The sequence below is a fragment of the Bos javanicus genome, chromosome 13, assembly GCF_032452875.1.
Source record: "Bos javanicus breed banteng chromosome 13, ARS-OSU_banteng_1.0, whole genome shotgun sequence".
In the NCBI taxonomy this organism is placed as follows: Eukaryota; Metazoa; Chordata; class Mammalia; order Artiodactyla; family Bovidae; genus Bos; species Bos javanicus.
Genome location: NC_083880.1, coordinates 2,375,967 through 2,401,811, shown reverse-complemented (window position 1 = coordinate 2,401,811; position 25,845 = coordinate 2,375,967). Strand labels below are relative to the sequence as shown.

The 25,845-nt window shown below is 47.6% G+C and overlaps 1 protein-coding gene across 3 annotated transcripts; it reads right to left on the bottom strand.

Annotated features, from left to right (window-relative positions):
- Nucleotides 1-872: 872 nt before the first annotated feature.
- On the bottom strand, nucleotides 873-18,358 carry LAMP5 (lysosomal associated membrane protein family member 5). Of its 3 annotated transcripts, none has more exons than XM_061435599.1 (7): nucleotides 18,269-18,358; nucleotides 12,828-13,373; nucleotides 12,125-12,466; nucleotides 11,617-11,748; nucleotides 11,388-11,493; nucleotides 9,891-10,079; nucleotides 873-1,752 (listed from the first exon to the last, which is right to left on the bottom strand). In XM_061435599.1, exons 3-7 carry the CDS (start codon nucleotides 12,278-12,280, stop codon nucleotides 1,574-1,576), a joined length of 762 nt encoding a protein of 253 aa, XP_061291583.1. In that variant the 5' UTR covers nucleotides 12,281-12,466; nucleotides 12,828-13,373; nucleotides 18,269-18,358; the 3' UTR covers nucleotides 873-1,573. The 3 variants fall into 3 exon arrangements, with proteins under 3 accessions (XP_061291583.1, XP_061291582.1, XP_061291581.1); XM_061435598.1 differs by having other exon boundaries at nucleotides 12,125-12,297; XM_061435597.1 differs by lacking the exon at nucleotides 18,269-18,358 and having other exon boundaries at nucleotides 12,125-12,297; nucleotides 12,828-17,325.
- Nucleotides 18,359-25,845: the final 7,487 nt, after the last annotated feature.

The following is a 25,845-nucleotide window of genomic DNA, read 5'->3' as shown; positions in this document are numbered from 1 at the left end:
AGAGAGTGGAGTGAACTTGGGGGGGCAGGTGTCCACCTCCATCACAGATGAGGGAGTGAACTGGGGGTCAGGTGTCCACCAGCACCAGGGGCTTCTCCGTTTCTTTGTGCAACATGCAGCTTTTACAAGGAATCAGGGCTTGCTCCTCACTGTTACCAGGCAGACACTGAAAAGAGGTCATTCTCGCAAAGACTGAGGCTAACAGAGCAGCAAACGGACAGGTCAGAGGACAGCAGCTGGTCGATACTTATCAAGATTTGCTGGGATGATGAAATACCAAGGATGTGCTTCTGTCAGCAGTTGAAGGCTTGGGGGGGAGACTCACAAGCTGCCTCTCGTGCAGTTGTGGTTTCATGGGGCTTGATGGATCCCCACCCTAACCAGAGGAGAGGATCTCCCTCTTCTAGCTCAGAACTGAACAATGATTATTTAGGAGGTGGATGAAATCCAAACTATGTATCTTTCTCTAAGGAATTCAGTAGGTTACATTTTATCTCAAAACTCAGTCCAAACTACTCTGTTCAGTCCAGCTTTTTAGTACAAAATGAAGTGTGAGACTCAAGATCAAGAAACATCAGAAACTATTTTAGACCAACCATTCAAGAGGTGCCATTATTATCACTTCTCGGCCTTCTAGGTAAGATCAAGTGAAGAGGTGCCATCATTAAAACTACTTATATTTGCCAAAACAAATCCATGGTTTTCACCTGGAAAAGCCAACTCCCCCGTCCCTGCTATTATTTTCCTGCTGTTTCTTGGCTTTTCCTCTTACAGGAATGAAAAGCCCATCTTCATCACCCGCCTCTCTCCTGTGGATGCCACACAAGCCATTTTTAGTTGTGTTGACTTGTTTCAAGAAAGCAGCCAAATGCTAGACAGTAGTGTATTTTAATTCATTTTGAGAGACAAGCTCACATGGATTGATTCTTCAGGTCCCCATACCTGGACCTGATATAGTATAAAGTCCAAACAACTCTGCATAGTTACGTTAAACAAGTTCTTGTGCTGTGAATTTGCTGGGTGCAGGGAGCAGTGAAACATTCCCAAGACAATCACGAGACATGCAGAATGCCAGCCAGAAGCATGGATCACGTTCAGGGGTCTTGCTGCAGGGAGCATGAGGCTGTATTTTGTGTGCACTGACGATAGTATAGGATAAGCCATCTGTGTTCAAGGGAGCAAAGCATCTGTTGTTCCTCTTGAACCCTAAGGGGTGTCTTTCCAAAAGAACTGTGGTTCCAATCCTTACACTTCACAGCCAGATATCCCTCCGAGTTGTATGCATTGCTCCTTGGAGAGTCAAGGCCAAGCCACCACTAGCATGAAAGCTGGCTGACCCCACCCCTCCCACTTCTCAGCCTGGAAGGGCTATGTCATTCGCCCCATGAATCCAAACGAATCCCCCATCCCTGTTTAAGCATGGATGCAGGCCAAGCAAGCCTTGCGTACCCGAGTCTGTTTGACTGCAGCTGTGTTGGTGTATCCCATGTACAAGTGCGAAGTGCTGTGGTTTCTCTGCCTGATCCAGCCAGGGCCGGGGGTGCGGCAGCTGGGGCTGTCTGCCCAGCGGCCTCTAGCCCATGTGCTTATATTGGGACCGGTCCCTAGGGATCTGGACCTGGTTGGCAGTCATCTTGTGGTGGATGTGGTAAATCACCAGTGTGACCACAATGACGAGGCCCAAGATGAGCCCCAAAATCAGCGGCAAGGTTTCCTCCAGCTGCTCCCGCTCATCCACTGGGCATTTATGCTCTGAAATGTGAAAGAAAAAGAAAGGCAATGAGCTCCTACCAAAAGATCTTGAATTATGATTAATTCCTACCAAAATATTCTGAATTATGATTAATTAAGTCCGCTTAAGAAAACCAAGACTCTGATGCTGGGAGGAATTGGGGGCAGGAGGAGAAGGGGACGGCAGAGGATGAGATGGCTGGATGGCACCACTGACTCGATGGACGTGAGTTTGAGTGAACTCCGGGAGTTGGTGATGGACAGGGAGGCCTGGCGTGCTGTGATTCATGGGGCTGCAAAGAGTCAGACATGACTGAGTGACTGAACTGAACTGAACTGAAGAAAACCAAAAGGCAGATAGAGATGAAAAGATTTCTCAAGAAAAGGGAGGAGATATGTATATATACATAGCTGATTCACACTGTTGTACAACAGGAACTAGTGCAACATTGTAAAGCAATTATATCCACCCTCCTCCCAGAAAAAGATTTCTCAAGGAAACTTTAGGGAGATATTTTCTTCAGAAACAGTACTTCCCAACCAACTCTAAGACTTAACCCCTTAATATTTCTATACAGTGTAAAATAAAAACTTATCAATTAAATGGGACAGCACTCAAGTTATTGGATTCCTAGCCTAGGTTATTAAAATATCCACGACTTCCCTGGTGGTCCTGTGGATAAGGATCCACTTTGCAATGCAAGGAACACTGGGTTCAGTCCCTTCTCTGGGAAGATTCCACATCCCTCGGGCAACTAAAGCCTGTGAGCCACAACCAGTGAGTTCTGGGCACCCTAGAGTCTGCACGCTGCACCACGAGGAAACTTGCACACAGATTCCTCTGGAAGCCACTGTGCCTTCTTCCCTTGTGATCCAGCTGTGTATCCTTACTACATCATTGTGACAATTAGTAGCCATGAGTACAATTAAAAATAAATACAGTAGTGCTGGTCATGACCCACTAAAGCAGAGTTATCCTCTTTTGGGTATCAGTATGAAGAAACCATCTTCCCTTCTCAGAAATATGCTTATAAATGCATAAAATGAAAAACATAAGATTACACAGAAAATGGACTACATTGAAATCAGCTATTAGAGTATTTTAAAATAATTCAAAGGACAGTTATATATGTATTTATTAGCACACATGTAGGCTGGCTTTGATTGCAAAGCAGTGAGAAGCATAATTGTTACTTTGCAAGATCTGCACAAAATGTGGAAAGAAAATGTCTATGATTTCTGCTACTGACAAAGTCATGGGTATGACTAATACTACTGTGGGTTGTTACCTTTATTTATAATCGAAGGAAATGTTAAATATTAATTAGAAATCAGTGAAAATAAAGATGGAAATGTTTCCCTTTGAAATTTACAGACCCCCCGTGAACTCTATCCACAAACCCTACAGACACCAGGGTTAAGATCCTGTGCAGTAAACTGATGAGTTAACCCACAGGTTATATAACCACGGAGGATGGCTGCCCTCAACCCCTGCCTGGGAGAAAAGCATCCCTCGGCTTAGCCCAGCTCAGCATCCAGCCTTGGGCGCTCAGAGACCCCTGACTCTCTGTCTGCCTCCACAGATTTCGGGCTCCCTCACACCTTTACCTTGGCTGTACTCACGGTTCTAGAGAACACAAAACAGAGGCCCAGGGTCTACGGCTGGAAAAAAGCAACCACCAGAGCAGTCATTGGAAAGAACTAGATGTAGTCAGATCAGACAGAAGAGGTGTGACAGGCGGCCGCCAGGTGCCAGCTCAGGTGCCCTCAACCACAACCCTGGCGCCACCATTGCAATCCTGATGCATCTTAGGGTGTTCTTCCAGATGTGAGATTTATTCTGTTTTGTCTGATGACCACAGCATTTTAAAGCTGTCCTTACACCCTGAGATGAGCAAAAGTGTAAGGACTCTTCACTGTCTCCAAACAGGCAGCATGGAGACGGGCAAGAGGACTGCTCGGCTCTGCTGGTGCCGGGGCCCTCCTGCTGCAGAAAGTGGGCAGGGACACCGGCTGTGCGTGCCCTGCCGTCTGACGGGGCAGCAAAAGGAACGGGTTTGCTCCTCTTTCCATATTTCCTCTGGGCTGGCTCGAGACTCCTGTAACTTCAGCGAAATGTATTTTGTGTACTGAGAAACTGCTAAGATGAGTGGGCTTTGGAGATCTTTGGTTGGAGATAAGCAGATACTCTCAGCAAGATGTAAGCACAACAGTAAATAAGAAAAGCTGTTAACTGACGGAAGCTGCTGTGTACCAGGAACAGCATGCACAGGAAGAGCTGCATAAACTCTTTCCCGCTACCTGTGAGCTCCACCAGGACGGGGAGGGTTCCTACACCCCGGAACGAGGCACAGCACACATGGACAGGGTCTTAGGCCCTTGGCAGTCACCATTCCCACCCATTCCCATGGACTCTAACTCCAGGGCAGGTTAGATGGCCCGGAGAGCCATCAGAGGTGGATGGCCGCTGGCGGGTAACTCACACTGTCTCCCAGGGTCTCCCTCAGGGTGAGCCCCAGTGCTCACCAGGGCGACCTGCTCACTTACACACCTGCACTGCTGCTGCTTCTGCTGCTGCTGCTGTCGCTTCAGTCGTGTCCAACTCTGTGCACCCCCATGGATGGCAGCCCACCAGGCTTCCCCGTCCCTGGGATTCTCCAGGCAAGAACACTGGAGTGGGTTGCCATTTCCTTCTCCAGTGCAGGAAAGTGAAAAGTGAAAGTGAAGTCGCTCAGTCCTGTCTGACTCTTAGCAACCCCATGGACTGCAGCCCACCAGGCTCCTCCGCCCATGGGATTTTCCAGGCAAGAGTACTGGAGTGGGGTGCCTTCTCCGACACACGTGCACTAGCTGCTAGCTTTCCCACCTCACTTTTCCATTCCCCAAGCAACGCTTTTTAGAAACACCTAAATAGGGTTAGGTGTTTCTAACCCTAACTAATCCTACCTAAGGGTAGGTAGCTATCTGCCCTTAAATCCTTACAGAGGATTGTTTCTTGGGGAACCCCACCTAAAACACTAGGCTTCAGGACAGTAGCAAGAACGCAGTTTTCTGTGACTGGCTGGTGACATGGCCCTGCACTGGGTCTCTGTATTCCAGCCCTGGACACAGCTCTCTGCAGTGTTAATAACAGGACTGTCTCTCTCTGGATGCTTCTCCAGGAGGCCCTGAGAAGGCTCAGTTACTCAGGCGGTATTTTCCTGGCTGGGAGGCCCCAGGTCAACCACAGGCATATGCAATGCTTTCGATCAGCATCAACACACCCCTCCCTGGTTTGCAGCATGGCAGCCAGCCTTGGGGCACTCTGCTGGAGGTGGTGTACATTCATTTTCAATAAAATACAGATTGCTTTTCCCAGAGTTCTGGGTAAAGTGCAGATCAAGTGGTATCTCCCAATCACACTGTTAGCAACAATGATAAAGAGCTCAGGAATTCAGGGCACCTGACCACCTTTCTGAAGGTGGCCCCTGCTTTCATGTGTTTGGTACAGTTTCTCAGCGGGAGCAGCTGAGAGACTTGAAGATGCTAAGAGTACAGGATCTGATACCCAAAGACAGGCTCCGGTCACAATGCTGTCAGCCACCAGAGCACAGCCCGGGCTGGTTACTTCACCCCCCTGAGCCTCAGTTTCTCCACTTAAACGGGGGCCTCAGTCCATCCTTCACAGGTCTCTCTGTCTGTGTCTCCCCTTGAGAATTAAGGAGGCCCCGGAAATGGCAACTTGCTCCAGTATTCTTGCCTGGGAAATCCCATGGACAGAGGAGCCTGGTGGAAACCTCCATGGGGTTGCAAAGAGTCAGACACGACTAAACAGCAGCAGTGTATACGTGGTGACACAAATGCCCATTAAACCTGCACATTTCACAAAGGGGCACAGAGACACCTTGTCCCATTACATTTCTTCTGTCATTATGCATGAGAGCTGCCTTTAACTCAAGCCACTGAAATAGTCTGCTCTGCTCCCTCCTGGGGAGGCACCACCCCCATCACAGAAGTCTCCTGAACCTCAAAGGGCCCCACCACCAGGAACGAACTGGGGAAAGACAAGGGGCCCCACACAGCGGGGACACACGAGCTGCCCTGAACTGCAGACTGAGCGTCGCCACACCAAGTATATGTTGTGTAGAAAGAAGCCAGCCTATACAGATTGGCCCCTTGGTCGGTTACATTTGCACTACAGGCTCAGACCTATTAACTCAAAAGCCCGCCTGGGCCAAACTCAAATTTTGACACATTCACTTATTTAAAAAACTGTCTAAACAACTAAACATGTAAATATCTAAAAAACCATCTAAACAAAATGGCCTGAATGTCTAGTCATTTAGGGCCTATCTGTTTTGGGTACAAACCTCACCCAACAGCTGTTACCTACTGAAGAGACAGATAAAGCCCTGAGCTCTGCTGTCCCCAGAGCTCTGCTGCCCCCAGAGCTCTGCGACCCCAGGACCCCTCCCCATGCTGTCAGGGGCCATCACCCAGACACTAAGCCCCCCTCACACCCCGCTCCCCATCACCAGGATAGCGGCTCCCAGAGACCTTCCTCGGGATGGTCCCATTGCTGTGGGGGGCTTTCCCTACACAACTGTGCCCAAGTGCCCTCCAGGAAGCGTGCACGTTACTGCCTCTTATCGTCATATCATTTTCCTTAATCGGCTCAAAATCCCCCCGCCGCCGGGGCGCCTACAGTTTGCTGTGGACCAGCAGCATCACCCGGGCGTCGTGGGCCCGGCCTCCAGACCGCGGATAAAAGATCGCCAGAGCTGCGCACGGTGCAGACGGCGCCCGCGGGGCTACGAGACGCACCCGGGATCAGTACAGCAGCCAAGTTCAACGCCCTAAAGGCGTCTGTGTGATAAAGATGTCAGCCCCACTTGAACGGCTCTGTGAGTGCTGTGTGCGTACCCACTAACCCGTTTCACTGAGCCATCCTCTTTTCTCAGAATCTATGAAGGAGGCAGGTGGGAGACTAGGTCAGGCGCAGGGAACGGACTTTTCACCTGACGCACTCATGCGGCGGATCCTGCATGCACATGCCAGAAGCCATGTACACAGCCCTGCAGGGGGTGTCAGACTTGTGACCAGACACCACCACCCCACTGGAACTCAGGCAGCCCCAACTCACACCCGCACAGGCATCAGCCAGACATCCAGAGCCTCCTTCTATTCTGGGGAGTGGGAGCCAAGTGCCGGTTTCTGAAAAGGCACTCCAAAAGAAATCTTTCAGATCCACTAAAACGAGAAAAATAACCTCTTACAAAACATACTGAGGGCAGGTGCTGAGAGGCACAGACAGAAGGAGCCAGAACAAAAGAAGCCCGGCCACACAAAAGCACACCGATCCAGTAAGTGACTAAAGGAGGCCTGCCTCCTCCCAGGAACGTCAAGGCCTGAGCCCCAAGGCACCATACAGGAGGCAACATCCTGATTATTACCCAGAAAAGCCTTGGTGAGACAAGTCCAATTTGCCTGTGCTGAATATATCTGCATTTAGGAAGTTACACATCTTTACAAACTCTCTAAGACTATCCATTTAGACCCTGGAATTGGATTAAAATTGCATTTTGTACACAGAGATCATTAAGTCTATGTTAAAATAATCACTGATTTTTAGGAAAGTAGCCCCGATCCTTATTTGGTACCCATTTACTCTTATTTTGTACACAATTTTAACATCCGTGAGATCTGATTTCTCCATTCATAAATGACTATAAGCAACAATTTAGAAATAACCCATAGTGGGCTGGGGTGAGATGTAAAGAAACAGTAAAAACAGCAATTATAGCACCAGGGGTACAAAGACGTGAAGAAGTGCCTAAAAACAGCAGACCAGGGAAACACAAAGAGCAACTAGAGGCTACTGAAAGCATACACGTAAACTCAAAAGCGTCTACTGCAGGGACTCTGGGGACTCCATGATCCAATATTTTCCAAATGAATTCCTGGTCACCAATTAAGTCCAATTGCTTTTCATTATATTTAATATTTTGAGTTTAAGAAAGACACTTCCATTTTATAAATATCTTCATAACCAACAGTATTTTTGAGTGTTAACATCTCGACGTTTAGTTTCAATTTTGTAGAAAACACATTAAGACAGAAGAGCCCATACTCCACACAACAGGTGAGTGCGGCACTGCTGTTCTACATCTATTAAATGCTGATTTTTTTAGCACTGAAGCATTTGCAGCTCTCCATTAGTTGAGCCTGGGGCTTCCCAGGTGGCACTGGTGGTAAAGAACCCGCCTGCCAAAGCAGGAGACGTTAGAGATGCAGGTTCAGTCCCTGGGTGGGAAAGATCCCCTGGAGGACGGCATGGCAACCCACTCCAGTATTCTTGCCTGGAGAATCCCCATGGACAGAGGAGCCTGGTGGGCTCCAGTCCAGGGGGTCACAGAGAGTCGGACATGACTGAGGGACTAGGCACATGCACACGCACACATTAGCTGAGTCCACAGCTTCGGAATGTCAATTCAGCCTAAGTTCACAGGGCATCTGCAATGTGCCAAGCACTGTACTGCTGCTGCTGCTGCTAAGTCGCTTCAGTCGTGTCCGACTCTGTGCGACCCCATAGACGGCAGCCCACCAGGCCCCGCCATCCCTGGGATTCTCCAGGCAAGAACACTGGAGTGGGTTGCCATTTCCTCCTCCAATGCATGAAAGTGAAAAGTGAAAGTGAAGTCACTCAGTGTACTAGGTGCTAAAAAATATGAAGACGAGAAAGAAGGAGGCCTTTCCCTCAAGGAGAGTTTAACTGAGGAATTCCCAAATGCCTTCTGAATAATCTTGTGGGGAGGGATTCTATTCCATGTACTTTGAGAGGGATAGTTGATGAAAGCTGGACACCTTGGGAATTCTTTAATGATTTGCGTGTGACCAGAGGGGGATTCCCCAATATTCTACACATTTAAATGGTGGCATTCCCCTGGGGATCCCCAGCCCAAAGGTGAGCATCCATAAAGCAACCAAAATCTAATTTATGAACCACAAAGAATAAATGAGAATATCAAACTGTCTCTAACAACCTCCTCTAGACAATTGTTGTTGCTTAGTCACTCAGTCGTGTCCAGCTCCTTTGTGACCCCATGGACTATCACCCGCCAGGCTCCTCTGTCCATGGAATTTCCCAGGCAATACTGGTATAGGTTGCCATTTCCTTCTCCAGGGCATCTTCCCGACCCAGGGATCTAACCTGAGTCTCCTGCATTGGCAGGTGGATTCTTTACCCTGACCTACCTGGGAAGCCCCTTCTAGACAACACAGAGAGAGCAAACAAGTGACTAGAGGAATTCACTTTCCCTGTGCTTGTCCAGTGTAAATTGTTGCTAGGTTTGGGCAAATTGCAGAATGTGAGCTCCCCTACTTCTGCTGGGATGCAGAAAACCAAGAGAATGTGGATCCTCTAAACACGCCTCTGCTAGATCCTGCCTGATCTCCTATCAGGGCTGGAACAGACTGAGAAGCAGCTTTTTGCACTCCTCAGAGGGAGAAGATCAGGGACCCTTCCCTCCTTGGGGCCTCTCTGGTGTCCCTCCCTGTAAATATGAACGCTGGACAGAGGCACATCTTCATGAGTCTCTCTGTGTAACCTGCTCATGTGCACACGCACGCGTGCACACACACACACACACACACACACACCTATTGCATTTTGCTCACACAAAACTTAGATTTACAGTGGTAGAACCTAGGGCTGGATGTGTCTAGAAACTGTGAAGATACTGAGACCCATACAAGCAAAGACCTTTCTCCAATCCACGGCTCTCTAGATAACTGCTTGGAATTTTCAGCTGCCTTTTCCTTGAGAAACTTGCATCAAATTCTAGGCTTTTTTCCAACTGACTGTCTTCCTATCCAGTCTCCTCTTTTGCCAAAGGAGGGGAGAAAGAAAACAATGGAAAAAAATAAGGGAAATTGGGAGAAAGGAGAAAAGGAACAGAGGGAGAAGGAGAGAGGAAAAGAAGGACATGAAGGAGAAAGAAAGAGCAGGAAGAGCCATTTTTTCAGTCGGCTTCCTGTAGTCTTTAAGAAGCGTTGCAGAGGGAGGCAGAGCCATGCTACCCTAGAGACAACCCAAGGGTAGCAGCCTGGCGCCCTGCAGGTCACCTTCTGTCTCCAGCCTGAGTCAACCTCGCCTTCCTCCGGACTCCCCACCCACCTACCTTCACTGAAGACAAAGTCAGAGATGATGTCAAAGGGCTGGATGTGGACCGCGGACAGGATCATGGTGACTGTCTTCTGCGGGTCGCTGGAGGCTAGTGAGATGGTCTGCTGAGCTTGACATTCATAGGACTTCCCGGCTGGGGTGACCAAGGCAGAGAGGTGATGCGAGTTGGCTGTGTGCTTCCCAGCTGCAGGAAGGGTCCAAAGCAATGGTCAGGTGCCTGTGGCTAGCAGAATCCTCCTCATGGTGATCCAGACAGCTGGCTCTTGCCTCTTAGCCCACTTGCTGACATGCCCTGTTACTCTGTCTGGCTAAGACTCTGCAAACGTGAATGCCCCTGTCCTTTCATGAGCATGGGCTCCTTAAACAGTAATCTAGAAATTCTTTTTGGAAGCAGGGGGTGATACCTAAATCTCCAACCCTTTTTTATTATATAAATCTAACAGAGATTCCAAAAATATGCAAAGAACAGTGACTTGGTTTTCTACATTTCACACTACTCTGCAAAAAATAAAATATCGTTCTCAGCAAAGCACGGTCGCTGCTAGTGCTCTGGGCTGATGCCCCTGTACAGATACATAATCTCTGGAAGCCTGCCACCCTCCCTTCTCTCCTTCCCAGGATTAAGATTTTTCTTTCTTCAGTCTGATTTAACTGTGGGAAATATTTGAACATAAACTTTGATAAAGAGACGAAATTGCCCTTTTTACTGGATTGATAAAGGGTGAAATGGAAGAGATGACATATGTATTTTTGTATGTATTCAGTAAAAATCTTGTCCTAACTCAGGTGCCCAGGTGATGGATGGCTTCATTATTAGTAGATCAGATAATCTACAAAATAAATATATAAATTTCAATGTGATCTTGGATGGTGCCTGAAGATGCCAATATTATTATTTGGAGCTTGGATGTTTCTTGCCACGATATTTTTGGAGGATCTGGGTGAACTGTTGTAGTGATGGGCATGAAAAAAAGCAATACATTTAGGACACGGTTCAGAATCCACTCCAGGGTGTCTGCAGTCGACTGAAGATGTGGTGAGGCCTGAGCCACGGGCTGAAAGATCTGAAAGGCCATCAAATTCTGACCCAAAATGAAAGTCAAAACTGCCCCCTTGGAGTTTTAGAGCATAAGAATTTTAAAAAGGGGGAGGAGGTGCAGAAGGAAATAAAAATACAGCTTTGGTCCTTCTCCGCGTTCCTCTAAAGGACAAATCTTGAGAAAACTATCCTGAGGCAGCCCCCGGGCAGACAGGCTCTCAGGAGGCGTCTCGTTCCGAGTCAGGCGATGCGCGAAGGCCTTCAGGCCCGGAGTTTGCGGCGCGTCTCCCAGGCCTGAAGGCCAGAGGACTCAGACGCGCTCCCTTCCTCCATCCCCGAGAGCCAGCCTGGGGCGTTTCCAAAACCCTAAGGAATTTCGCTTCCACACCTGTGATCCCAGCAGCGTCTGCTTTTCCCCAGGGTCCCTCTCCAGCCCTGCTGACCTCTACTCACCACTGACTGCGTCTTTAAAGTGGGTCTTCTCTGAGGAGTCGTAGACAAACTGGACTTTGCTCAGCTTCCACGTTGCCTCGGGTCCCTTGGACGTGTTGTGACTTTCCTGCCGAGCGGAGGAGGTGCGCGTGAACCGCCGGCGCAGAGAGGGCCTGGGAGACAGAGGGGCGGCCCCTATCCACCCGCACCCGGAGTCTGCAGGGGCTCCGCCAGCCTCGCTAGCAGTTACCTTTAGAAACAGCATTTTGAGTGCGTACGCGCGATCCACCCAGAACACCTGCAGCTCCGACTCCTCGTGGCCACAGTGACCCTTCACCTCGGCTCCCCGGGTCAATGAGATATCCGCTTGCTCCGTGATCAGCTGGGAACACAGACGCCCCGCACCCCCTCAGCGCGCGGGGCCCCGTGGGGGCTGTAAAGGGCGGCGGGTCCAAACTCCGGGTCTGGCGCGCCTGGGCGCTCCTTCGCGCGCGCTCCCAGGTCCGGGAACATGCGGTTAGATGCTCTGCGTGCAGACCCGGCCGGCCGTTAGGGGAGCGGAGAGAGGGGAGGTTACTTTCCAAGCAGGCGGGGCGAGCAGAAGGCGTTACAAGCCGGAACCCCCATGCAGCATTCAGGAGCAGCCTGCAGGGCTTAGAGGGGAAGGCGGGCGACCCAGGTCTTCACGGGGTCTTGAGGGAGGGTGCCCTTCGCCCCTGGAGCCCTAGGAACAAGCCGGGAGGGAAAAAGTGCCTTACATCCACGTAATTGCTGGCCCACACATCATAAGGGACAATAAATTTGGCTGCAAACTCTGCCATGAGACACGTCGTCCCATTTTCCCGCACCACAAATATATCTTTTTCAGGGTTAGTGGAAAGGCCTGAGAGATTTTCCACTTCTTGTTCTGCCATGATTCGAGTCACTGTATCTGCGGAAAAAAACAAATCCTATCTGTTCGGGGCTCAGCGAGCCCACGCGTCTGGGGCTCAAGGTGGAGAGACATCACAGTCCGCAGGCTTCGGGGTGACAAAGTTCCTCGCCGGCTACCATGCGCTCTGCGGGCCGTTTCTCTGCCCCAGCGGCAACAAATTCGACTGCTGTTGATTTATAATAAAATTAAATTAGAAAACATTTAAAGCCTTACTGACTTGTAATCCGACTGGCCTGTTTTTCCTCATTTTAGGCTTTTAAAACAAAGGTGTCTCGCCAATGCTCAAAGCCACGAAGCAGGCCCGTGTGAGCACCATGTCTGGGGTTGCCATACAGGTGTGTGGCTCTCTGGGGAATTCCCTGCTACCGGGGGGAAGGCCCTCCGCAACCCCCCGCCCCCACAAAGAGAACCAACCCGCAAAACGTTAGGTCCACGTTTTGACCTTAAGCTACCTGCCTGCCGTACGGTGCCCCTTCCGTTCTCTGCAGAGTGCGCCCTGCTCTGACCGTCCCCAAAACGCTACTCACGGAACAGCATCAGGAGAACTCGAAGTCCATCCACGCCGAGAAGGGCTCTTCTGCGGAGATCCATGCTACCGGAGCCGCGAATAAGGCCAGCGGGTGCTGCTGCAGAGGCCGCCCGAGAGGGAATCCCTCCAAGTGGCGGCTGGAGTGAGCCGGGCGAGCGAGGGGCGGGGGCCGCGAGAGGGGGCAGGAGGCGGGCGAGAGCTCGGTGCGCGGGCGGCCGCGGCGTGGCCGGTACCCAAGCGGGCTGATGCGAGTCCGCTCACTGCGGAGGGCAGGATCGCGCGGCGAGGGAGCTGTACTCTGCGAGTGCTGAAAGAATTCGGTTGTGTTGCAGAAGTGACGGTGGCTGGGTTCATGCAGAGGTCCAGTGAGACTTGGGAGGGCTCAGATTCTCCCTGTTTCCTGTGCTGCAGTTGCATCCGCAAAGATGATTCTGTCCTGAGAAACTTAATAGCAACCTCAGACTTCTTCAATATCCCTACCGGTGATTAGGTGGTGAAGACATCACACCACTGGAGTCCTGGCTTCAGAAAATGCATCCGGTTCCTGAAAGAAAGCGGTAGAGCACCGTTTGTTGCTGCTTTGGGGGAGGAGGAGTAGGCAGGAAGAGAGAAGGAAAATGCTATGGCAACAGCTCCTGCATTTTGGAGACATCCCCTCTCTCCCCTGCTCTCAGTGAGATCAGGGTTTAAAGTTAAATTAACGCCTCCTCAAAGGAGGTCGTCAGTCAGTGCAGTGTATCTATTCCGGCTTATTTTCCGTGAGTCTGTTCTTTGATTGTATGAGGACTTGGAACGCTGGGGTCAGACATCCTTGCTCACTATATTGTGGCTACTCTCCCAAGAGGAATGTAAGTGAACTCGAAGTTTGTGAGGGTTATGTAGGTTCTTTTAGGACAATCACGGTTACATAAACACACACACACACACACAGATAGTACTCTCCAGCTTTCAGTGGGACAGAAAAACAAATACTACTGAGTTAATTCCTATATTTACATTTTCAGTAGCTTGCTTAATTAAAATTTTTACTCTATAAATCAGAATCAGCTCTTTCAGCAAGAGATACACTGTCTTAATTATAGTGATCTCCAAATATTGTATTTCTTAAAGGCTATTTCATTAATATGAATAATAAGCAAAATAACAATGTCTTAATAGGGAGTATCTTACAAAGTGTTTTCATGTGCATTGCCAAATTTGATCCTCCCTACAAATTTGATCCTCCTGCCTATCTTAGAAGACAGGCAAGGGAAGATATACCTTATTATTTTTGTACATACCCCAAAATTGAGACTCAGAGAAACTAAATGACCTTCTTCAGTGTCATATGGTCAGTAAAATTAAAATAGACAAAGCACATGATTTAACATCATAGGGATCATTATCATTTTTCCTTGTATAATACTTTGACTTCAAAGTATACAATATGTTGATTTCCATTAAAAAATCTTTATTCAATGACCAAATAACAAGCTAAAACCTAAGATCTCTAACTCATATTCCTGAAAGGTACAGACTGGTGTTTTACATATAATAATATTCTGACATTATGCTTGCTACAAAGTGTCTACATGATTATTGCTTCAAACCTATTCCTATATCAACAATTAGATCAAGAGCAATTCAAATTATGAAGTAATGTTTAAGTTTATACTATATTTTACATCTTTATTTTATCTCTGTATTTTGATATTTCATCCAAATATTTCTCAAGAACTTTACATAAGTGAATATATATATCACTGAGGCAAAATTGTGATTGATACAAAGTCAATTATTATCAGTTGAGAATGGAAGTTGTAAAAGTTATATATGCCTAATGATTTATCATGTTAGTAACTGTCAGTAAATACATTTTCCTGCAGTACTGCAAAAATTAGAAAGCAATGAGACTGTTACATAATGAAGCATTTATATATTCTCTTTCCCTCTCTCCCTCCAGTACTGAAATGAGGAAAGACAGAGATTTCAGTCACTCAAGATTCAGTATTTATTTTTATCACCTTATAGAGATTTTAGTGTTCTTTATCTAAAAAATTAGGATAATAGCTCAGGGGTTGTCCATTTAGCCAAGTGAACAGTGATTAAAAAAGCATTCAAAACAAAAGACAAATTAATTTAGATTGTAAGCATTAACTGAGTACCACTACTTGCACCATCCTTGACACTTTGGAAACCCAAAGATAAACAAATACCATTATACATGAATAAGAGATATCTGTAAAAGTTAGAATACTTTCTCTCTTACACATTATTGCAGATATTTTCAGTTATAAGATGTTACAAGAGCAGTTGAATTAATTGATGATTATTTGCTTTAATAATACAATATTAGATGGGAAGTAGCACTGGTCATTAATCTTAAGTTGTTGTAGCTGATTTACAAGTTAAATGGAAGTTACTTTGGAAAATGTTTTCTTTCTATATCTGACATAAATGATCTCTTTGTTAACCAGTACTTGAATGAGTTAAAAGAAAACAGGAAGCAATTTTAATCCCTCTTCTTGGGAGAATCATTTTCAAAACACAGTTCATTTAAAATTCTTTTATAGTTGGGGAGTTTGGAATGGACATGTACACACTGCTATATTTAAAATGGATGAGCAACAAGGACCTACTGTATAGCACATGGAACTCTGCTTAATGTTGGAAGCCTGGATGGAAGGGGAGTTCAGGGGAGAAAGGATACTATTATATGTATGGCTGAGTCCCTTTGTGGTACACCTGAAACTATCACAGCATTGTTAATTGGCTACACCACAATACAAAATAAGTTTAAAAATAAAATCCCTTTAGGTGTTTAATCTTAAACATAGCTTTACAAATACCATTAACTTATCCATCTACCTGTAGTGAGTCTTATGTTGCAATAGGAGTTGGATCATTGTACCTACAACTTTCACCAACATTTATTACTTTCTAATCATCCTCAAAATCTCTAGTTCTTTAAAATTAGCAAAGAGGTAATAAAGAAGAAAGACTTACCATTTAAGCCATATTTTAAGATAGTAACAAAAATTTTTAGAATCCAGTCCATTCTTTTTTTCTTGAATGGGAGAGCAAGTAAGAGGCTAACATAAACATGTACACTCATGTGGATGACAGCTGTGTCAGTTTTCATCAATGCTGCTGGCAGTCAATACACATGTCACCCAAGTGCATTGACTATGAAATCTCTTCTAGATCCTCTAAGTCCTACAAAGGATTCTCTTCAGTGCACATATTTACTTATTGACTCAGTCTTTGTGAATCTCATGCATGTCACTGAGTGACTACTGTTTCATAGATGTGGAAGAAAAGACCCCTGCATATATAGAACTTTTAGTTTTGATGGAAGAAAATAAGAAACATGAAGATATATGGTTGCCTGGCATGATGTGTGCATAGATGTTTAAGGAAAGAGAAAGTAAGATAGCCATCTCGGGGTGGTCAGTTCTACCAAAGGAGGCCTCTTGAAGAAGGCAGATCTTATGGAAGTGGACAAATTGATCTAAGGTAAAAGGTAAAGAAGGGCAATGCAGATGGCAGGAAAATATGTTAACCACGAGAATCAGTGCAGAGATGTAATTCTCCATTCTTCCATGTTTATCATTTGCAATAAAGAAGAAATTAGGCCCCCAATCCACAGTGTTTTATAGCGTTGATACATAACTGTTATTTAACTTCTTTATTTGATAATTTACCCATATGCAAAAGACTGGAATATGCAAAACATTCTAAATAAAATTAAATATTCAAATTATTAGGTGTATCTCTTGGTACTTGGTTGCACAAGCAATTAACTTGTATTTGTAGAATCAAAGAGGAAAGCTAAAGCTTTGTTGCAGCTTTGGCTTATAGACGTTTTGGTCTACTTTATAGCGAGATGTGCAAATGTACTCTGTCTCTGCAGTTCCCACAACCACCAATGCTCTCCTCTCATCACACACACAGACACACACAGACACACACACACACACACACACAGATAAGGAAGCACAAATGGATAACAGAAGCAGGGGTAATTTAACTAAACTGGACAAGATGCACACAGTTGTTAAGCCAAAATTACTAGTTACCAAAACCTTTTTTGTGTTCAACTTATCACTGAACAATTATTTCATTTAATTTAATCACTTCCTTAGAAAACCTTTGAGACCCTCCCTAGGATAAAAACCCTTTTGGGATAGGAAGTGAAAAATAAGTGTACATAAGAATATTTTGTGCATAAATAGGCAAAGCCTAGAATACATGGAAAGAATCAGAAAATTAAATTTAGCCCTTGGAAGCACTCAGCTCGCATGATCTTGGTGAAATTTTCCTCATTCTGTCTGTCATTGGTCTCTCCTGCAGCTACTTTAAAGAAACAAAGCTATTTCTGCAATGAGGATAAGTGGTGGAGAAGACAAGGCACCAGAATAATAGCCTTTTCATTGGGAATATTCTTAGAAAATGTCCTTTTATGAGTTCATTTAGAATAAATGCCTTCACACATGAGAGAATGAAGGCCACAAAAGTCTCTCTTAAAAAAAAAAAAAACATGAATAAGCAGATGGTGAGGCCAGGTAATTATTCCTGAAATGCTCAATGTTCAAGAGCAAAGAAATGATTTTCATCTTTTGAGCCAGTAATTACTTTACTGTTTCTGAAGCTACCACTAGCTTCAATGTAAATTTTTAGGCAACTGAGTACAATCAGTCCTCTCTGCTTTCCTGGCAGAGGGGCCTGGGATTTCTCTGAAAGACAAGAATCAACTGAAGTAGTTAAAATCCTTTAAGAAGTTTTTCTCCAAGAAATATTGACAGCTATTCCAGTAGGCTTAAGGTTAGACAAGCTGTGGCTCGTTTACAGTAGTTTGAATTCTGAAATAATGCAATTCTTTAAAATCTAGTTTATGATGTATCACAGGGATTTCTTATTCCCAGTTAACTACTCGTTAAATTCTCTATTTGAACTTATCTGATATTCCCTTGAAGATGTGTTGGAACGAAGGAAAATTTATATTAACTGCCCTTGTGGAAGGTGAGAGCTGAGCTTGGAAGGAAGTTTGCTGATTCAGAGCTGGAGCCCGGAGTGCCCGGGGTGTCCTGAGGCTGTACGTTTAGGATGTCTCTATGGCTGTTGATTTGAAACCGTGCAAGACGTTCTGGTAGCCAACAAAGGAAAGAGTCTTCAGTGTACTGGAAGGCGACTGACTGGCAAGGGAATCTAGGCAGCAAAATGTTAGCTTTGCCTAGATTCCTCCACTAACAGCACTTTCTGGACGGGACGGCTTCATCTCTGTCTCCTACACACCTTTCCTACAGGATCCTTTCAGGGCTGCATACCTCACTGCTATGAGCGACCTTAATTGGAAAGGAAAACAAAAAACCGCTGCGGAATTCCATTACTAAAGCTTTTCATCCCAACAGACAAGAAGCCGTCGCGGATCTAGACTCAGCCTGCGGCCCGCGGCGTTACCTTTGGCTGGCCTCGAAGCACGCGGGCCGGGTTGCTCCGAGGCTGGGCCTGGCTGACTCTGCCCGAGCGACGGGACGGCCGCGGGCGGCCTGCCGCCCAGTGGCCCGCACACCGGTCCGCAGAGACCTCAGCCCGGGAGAGACGCCGGAGCCGGGCGCCCGGGCGGGACTGCACCGACGTTCGCGCAGCTGCTCCAGACGCAGACGCGGGGGAGAAAGCTTACGAAGGTGGGGTCCACTCGCTCTCCGAAGCCGGGGAGGAAGGATCAATCCCGCGGGTGCTGGGCTTGAGCAGGTGCGGGCCTCGGCTGCTGGAGCGAAGCTCTGGGCCCTTTTGTGTCGGGGTCCAGGGAGTTGGACTAGGAAAGGGAGGAAGGGAGATGCTGGCAGAGGGTTCCCCGGCGCCGCGCCAGCTTCTCGAGTTTCCACTCCTGGGGAGCCTAGGCAGACCCCGAGGGGGCGGGGAGGGTGTGCGGCGAGCCCCTCGGCGCTCTGCGGCCGCTCGCCTCTCGGGCGCTCGAGGGCGGGGTGGGATGCTATACAGAGGAGGGGCAGGAGGCCAGGTCTCAGAGGCTTCGCGTCTCTTCTTTGCTTTTATTTTTTTCCCTTTCTCATCCTCCAGGATGGCATCCGCACCGGAGGGCGATGCCCTCGAGGGGCCCAGCGCTCCAGCTTCCAGGGCCAAGTCGGGAGGATGCAGCGCCTCGGGGCCAGGGGCACTGAGCGATCCTCGCCGCGCGTCGGTCGGTTCTTGGTCCGTTTTGGGGAGTGCACGGGGTTTTGAGATTCTGCTGAGAGGAGAGGCCTCGGCGGCTGGAAGAGCTCAAGAAGCAAGCACCCAGGGGAAAGCTGCTTCTCTGAGGCGGAGTGGCGGCTTGGGAGCTGGGTGGGGGTGTCCCGGCCCGGGGACAGGCCCCGAGAAGGTGACTAACGGACCGGGGTCCTCCTCTGAGATTCCCTGGGTCGAAGTGAGGTTTGGGGCCTGGAGGAGGAGGTCACCCCTTCCCGGAGCTGCTGGAGGCCCCGTCAGTGAGATTAGGCTTAGGGTTTTGTTTTCCAGCCTGGGGTGAGGGAGGGCGGGCGGCAGCGGAGGGTGTTCTCCACCCTGGGTCGCAACTGGGGGAGAAAGTCCAGGGACAAACCAGGCGCCGCCTCTCCTTCGAGGCTCCTTTAGACGCGGAGCCGGGTACCTGCCGGCTGCTTCTCTCCGGTGACAAGCCCAGACGCGGACGCTGGGGGCCCCCACGCCTGAAAAACACCATGGGAACCCTCCCCAGATTCCCTTTAAAATAAAAATGACATTAAATACAAAATTTAGATAACACTAAATCCCGAATAGTGCCCTAAAAATAACACTAACATTCGGATTTTTTCCATGGCGACTCCATGGTTACTTTTTAAGTCAAAAGCAAACGTGTGGGCGCCCCAGCCCTCCCGCTTGGGGCGCCCCAGGCCTCTGTCTGACAGATCCGAAGATCTGTCTCCGGGACTGTCTCCTGGCCCGGCAGCCTCGGTGGCACTTCTGTCTGCACTTCCACCTCCTTCTAGGCCCAGATCAACCCCATCCTAAGATGTTCTTTGTGTTTCTCATTCTCTCCTCTCCCCCTTTTTTCCTTTTCACGGAAACATCAGGGCTTACGGAGCTGGTAGCCACTGCCTCGCCCACAGTCTCTGGAGTTACATCCCAAGGCAAACGGGCCTTCGGCCACTCAAGCCTAAAGCACCGAAGCCACTGCGAGCACCCCGCCTCAACACTTGTCACCCGAGGTTGGGAGCCCGGGTACCGCCATGGCACGCTTAACCCCGGGTGACTTTGTGGAGGTGCACAGATGGGACACGCCTCAGGCCGGCGCCCTCCGAGACGCTGATGGATCGGCTCATTTCCCGACTTGATGGGCCGGAACCTGGGGTGGCGGGGCTGGCGTGGGCGAGGGGTGGCCGCAGAGGCGCGCCCATGTGTGTGTGTGTGTGTGTGTGTGTGACATACATATCTTAGAGAAAGCTCCCCAATACTCTTCCTCCCACAACGCGAAGCTCTCTCTCCTCCAGTTTTCTGCTCCGCGCACAGGTCCGCGGCCCTGATCCCTAGACCCGCCGGGCCGTGAGCGCTGGCGGCTGTCGGAGTCCCGGGCCGCCCCTCCTCTCCGTGGGCCTCTGGGTCGCCCGCACCGCGCCGGCCGCATCCTTGTCCGCGATACTGCAGAGAACAGGACTCGGTCTCCAAGCACCCAACAAGGGCCCTGGCTGGGGGCACAGGTCAAAGCCGCAGTGTAGCCGGGGTGGAGGAGCCTCCATTCCGGGGCCGTCTAAGCTCCGTCTCTGGGAACCTTGGAGGGAGACCTGGGACCCGGTTTGAGAGTCCGGCGCGGGAGGAATTCTGTGGAAAGGTGGGTGGGGGGGAGTGGAATGAGCCCTCAATGCTCACTTCTGGGAAGGTCGGACCCTCCAGCAATGCCAGCAAGGCTGCGGGCCCCTGAGGAGGGCAAGTTTGCAGGTCCCTGTTCTAGTCCCTTGCCCTCAATTCAGAATGGAGTGGGAAGGAGGTGAGAAACCCAGGGGGGAGCCGGAGCTCAAGTAAGAAGGCAGCTAAACTGATGAGGATCCCTCCGGGGGTTCCTGTTTCTAGGTCATCACTGTGGATCCCCTTTCAGCTTCCTGGAGTCTCCTGAACTTCCTCCAGGTCTCCTGAACTCCATCTCTGCTTGCATGTGTTCATCCTAGGCTGGACCTTGGAAAGACCTAAAGGGATCAGGCCTGGGATCGCAAGGAGTCTCTAACCTTGGTGTGCAGCTGGGCAAAATATCCCGCCTTCTCCTCCAGTGCCTGCTGGGAGAATAGACACTCTCTAGGGAGCCAGGAACGCCTCCCAAGGGTCAGGGCGGCTAGACAGTGCACTGCCGGGCACTAAAGTGAGGTCCACGGGCCAGTAGTATCAGCTCCACTCTGCAACATCACCCTCGCTACTGCAGTATTTCAGGCCCCACCCAGGCCTCCTGTATCAGAAGCTGCATTGAAGATGGTGGTCCAGGGAACTGACACTCATCTCAGGTGGAGAAGCCTAACTTAGAGAACCTCAGTTTAGCCACAGCCCACACCTTCCACCTCCTGTCTCCCAGCTGGATTGCCACCATCTGTCAAATGGTGTCCTGCGGAGCTCTTAAAGCCCCCACTGCAGACCAGTGAATTTTGAGTTTCTAGGTGGTAGAGTCCAGGCAGGAATGTGGTTTTAAGTGTCCGCAGATGATTTTAACAGCAGCCAGGAATAACTGTCATGGAAATACCCATTTAACAAACTAGCTAAGGTAGGTCTGAGATCTGTGCAAGATGGTAAGGAAATGGTTTAAGGCCCCTGGGCTCTGTGTCCTGATTCACTGTAGCTCTGGCAGGTGTGGCCTTGAGACAGCTAATTAATCTTGCTGTGCCTCAATTTCCTCACTTGTGAAATGGAGTTAAAGATGTCTACCACAAAGGGAGTAGTGTGGTTTTAGAATCAAATGTTTAGAATCATACTCAATAGATACTCACTTATAAGGCCAAGTCCCTCAATTTCGTTTTAACTCAAAATGGCAGAACGCCCATTTATCTCACTCCTCTTCCCGCCTGCCGTGAGCAGTCCTCTTCTATGGCACAGTGGCTTGATTTTGCTTCAAAATTCATATATATTTTCAACATTTTCAACATTTTCAACGTGAAAACCTCTATTTTGAATTGCTTAACCACGTAGTAAACCTAACCCTTTGCAGACATTGATTTTGCTGATTCCAGTAATTTTATTCCTATTCCTTTGGCTTTAGAAGCACCAATGAAGTGTGCTTCTAGCTCTATGTCTGGACAGGACAATCACAGCATTCAGATACCCTGAGGGCTTGTTAAGATATCCTGAGAGAAAGGGCCCTGCACAGAGATGCTGCATCTGTAGGCTTGGAAAGCAGCAGAGTAATTGTATATCTGACCAGTCCCCGAGTCATGTGGCTGCTTCCCTTCAAAGGCGACCATGCTTTGAGAACCGTAGTAATGGTCTCAGATCATCGTAGAAATCTCAACTTCAGCACTGTCTGATAGGACTATAAAGCAAATCTCAATTGTAATTTTAAATATCCTGGTAGCCACATTTTATTAATTTTTGTATATTTATTTTTATTTAAATGTTTTTAACATATAACATGGTACAAATTTAAGAGTTACAGCAAGTTAACTTGATAATTTATATATTGTAATGTGATTACCATTATATTGATAGTTACCTCTATCATGTCACATAATTATTTTTTTTAATAATTATAAATATAGACAACAAAGGAAGCCCTTTGTTGTCTATATTTACTGTATATTCCATTAGATCTCCAAGATTTATTTACCTAATAATTATAAGTCTGTGCCCTTAAAAAATAACTTTCCTATCCCCCAGCCTCTGGTAACCCCACTTTACTCTTTGTTTTAATGAGTTTGGTACACATTTTAAAAAGAAAAAAAAATGGGTCAAATTCGTTTTAATAATATATTTTATTAGACCTAATATATTCAACATACGAATGTTTTAACATTTAGTCAGTAACTAATAAAGATAAGCTATCTAACAGTTTGTACTCAATGTAAGTAGTACATTTTGTATTTTTGTATTAAATCTTTGACGTGCAATTTTCTTTGCAAGCTGAGGGTATGTGTGTCTCTCAGCCCAGGGGAGGTGATGGCCAGAAAGGGTGTAAAGGAAACGAGGGGCAGGCACTGTGAGGGGAGGTTTTCTACACAGAAGGAATAGCATCAGGGCTGAGGGATATGAATATGAAAAGTTAGTAGAACTGGAGGGTTTTCCCTATGGCTAAAGTCTGTTGGGTCTGAAGCTGTGATTCTCAATGCTCTGCTCTGGTTCTCGGGCATGTGTCAGGATCACCTGGGCAAAGGGACAGAGGATGCAGTTGGTCTGGGCGGCAGCGAGAGAATGTGCCTTTCTACCGGGTTCCCAGGTGATCCGATGCTGCAGGTGTGGATGAAGACGGATGGTTAGAGAGGGGATCAGCGTTCCAGCTTGTGTGCTGTGGGATGTCTGTCTTGGAGAGATAACTTCCGCTGACACCAGGCGTAGAGGTGGTTAGGGGATGGGGAGAGGACAGTGAGGGGCTGTTAATTTCCTGTACAGAGATTTCTAAGATATGAATGAAATAGGATATAACATTTTACATAGCTACATGAGCACAGGGGAAAGCAAGTGTCTTTTCTGTCTAAGGCTGCTCTCTCTTTCCATAGATTAAATGTAGTAGGTTTGTTCTCTCAGCCTTGTCCTAGGAAGAGGCCAAGAAGGGGTTAAATGTGATTTTGACAAAGGCCAAGGAGTTTTAAAAAGTGAACATTCTGAGAACCAAATGTTTATGCCAAATGAAAGTTAGGGAACTGTTTTAACGGCTGATTTAGAATCACAGAGTCCTGAGAGAATAGCACTGAATCATGTATATTGCCATGTGTGAAACAGATGACCAGTGCAAATTCGATGCATGAAGCAGGGCACCCAAAGCTGGTGCTCGGGGACAACATCTGGGTGGCATGGAGAGGGAGATGGGACACATGTACACCATGGCTGATTCATGTCAATGTATGGCAAAAACTACCTCAATATTGTAATGTAATTAGCCTCCAATTAAAAAAAAAAAAAAAAGAATCACAGGGTGACATACCTGAGAGGAGAATTCCTCAAGTCAAATTGTCATTCCCATGAGGAAACTGAGGCACGTAAGGATGAAGTGCTGGGATAAACTCCCCTGCTTCCAGCGTTTACATCCCCATCCACAAAGGTGAAGCCGAAGCCCTGGAACTGTTACCAAGTCCGAGCTTGAACTCACTCATGAAAAGTCAATAAATCTGAGAGATGAGTTGTTGGGACAAGGAATAGCAACTTTATTTAGAAAACCAACAGACTGAGAATATGGTGGACTAGTGTCCCACAGGGCTTCCCTGGTGGCCCAGATGGCAAAGAATCTGCCTGCAGTGTGGGAGACCCAGGTTCGATCCTTAGGTTGGGAAGTTCCCCTGGAGTAGGGAATGGCCATCCACTCCAGTGCTCTTGCCTGGAAAATCTCATAGACAGAGGAGGCTGGTGGCGTACAGTCCATGGGGTGGCAAAGAGTAGGACATGACTGACCAACTAACACTTTCACTTTCAATGTCCAGAGAACCATGGTGTCTGGGTTCGGACACTAGTTTCTTTTATAGAACAGAGGGGAAGTGAGGAGCTAAAGTAAAAAAGCAAGAAATTGTTGTGACTATTTCCTAGCTCTGCCTGGCCTCAGGAGGAGATGTGTGCCTTCTTCTCTCCAGGATCTTCTGTGCATGGCTGAGAATTCCAGTTTGTCCTGCCTGGTAGTTCAGTTCAGTTCAGTCGCTCAGTCATGTCCGACTCTTTGTGACCCCATGAATCGCAGCACACCAGGCCTCCCTGTCCATCACCAACTCCCAGAATTCACTCAGACTCATGTCCATCGAGTCAGTGATGCCATCCAGCCATTTCATCCTCTGTCGTCCCCTTCTCCTCCTGCCCCCAATCCCTCCCAGCATCAGAGTCTTTTCCAATGAGTCAACTCTTCCCATGAGGTGGCCAAAGTACTGGAGTTTCAGCTGTAGCATCATTCCCTCCAAAGGAATCCCAGGGCTGATCTCTTTCAGAATGGACTGGTTGGATCTCCTTGCAGTCCAAGGGACTCCAAGAGTCTTCTCCAACACCACAGTTCAAAAGCATCAATTCTTCGGCACTCAGCTTTCTTCACAGTCCAACTCTCACATCCATACATGACCATTGGAAAAACCATAGCCTTGACTAGATGGACCTTTGTTGGCAAAGCAATGTCTCTGCTTTTGAATATGCTATCTAGGTTGGTCATAACTTTCCTTCCAAGGAGTAAGCATCTTTTAATTTCATGGCTGCAGTCACCATCTGCAGTGATTTTGGAGCCCAGAAAAATAAAGTCTGACACTGTTTCCACTGTTTCCCCATCTATTTCCCATGAAGTGATGGGACTAGATGCCATGATCTTCGTTTTCTGAATGTTGAGCTTTAAGCCAACTTTTTCACTCTCCACTTTCACTTTCATCAAGAGGCTTTTTAGTTCCTCTTCACTTTCTGCCACAAGGGTGGTGTCATCTGCATATCTGAGGTTATTGATATTTCTTCCGGCAATCTTGATTCCAGCTCGTGCTTCTTCCAGCCCAGCGTTTCTCATGATGTACTCTGCATATAAGTTAAATAAGCAGGGTGACAATATACAGCCTTACGTACTCCTTTTCCTATTTGGAACCAGTCTGTTGTTCCATGTCCAGTTCTAACTGTTGCTTCCTGATCTGCATACAGGTTTCTCAAGAGGCAGGTCAGGTGATCTGGTATTCCCATCTCTTGAAGAATTTTCCACAGTTCATTGTGATCCACACAGTCAAAGGCTTTGACATAGTCAATAAAACAGAAATAAATGTTTTTATGGAACTCTCTTGCTTTTTCCATGATCTAGTGGATGTTGGCAATTTGATCTCTGGTTCCTCTGCCTTTTCTAAAACCAGCTTGAACATCTGGAAATTCACGGTTCATGTATTGCTGAA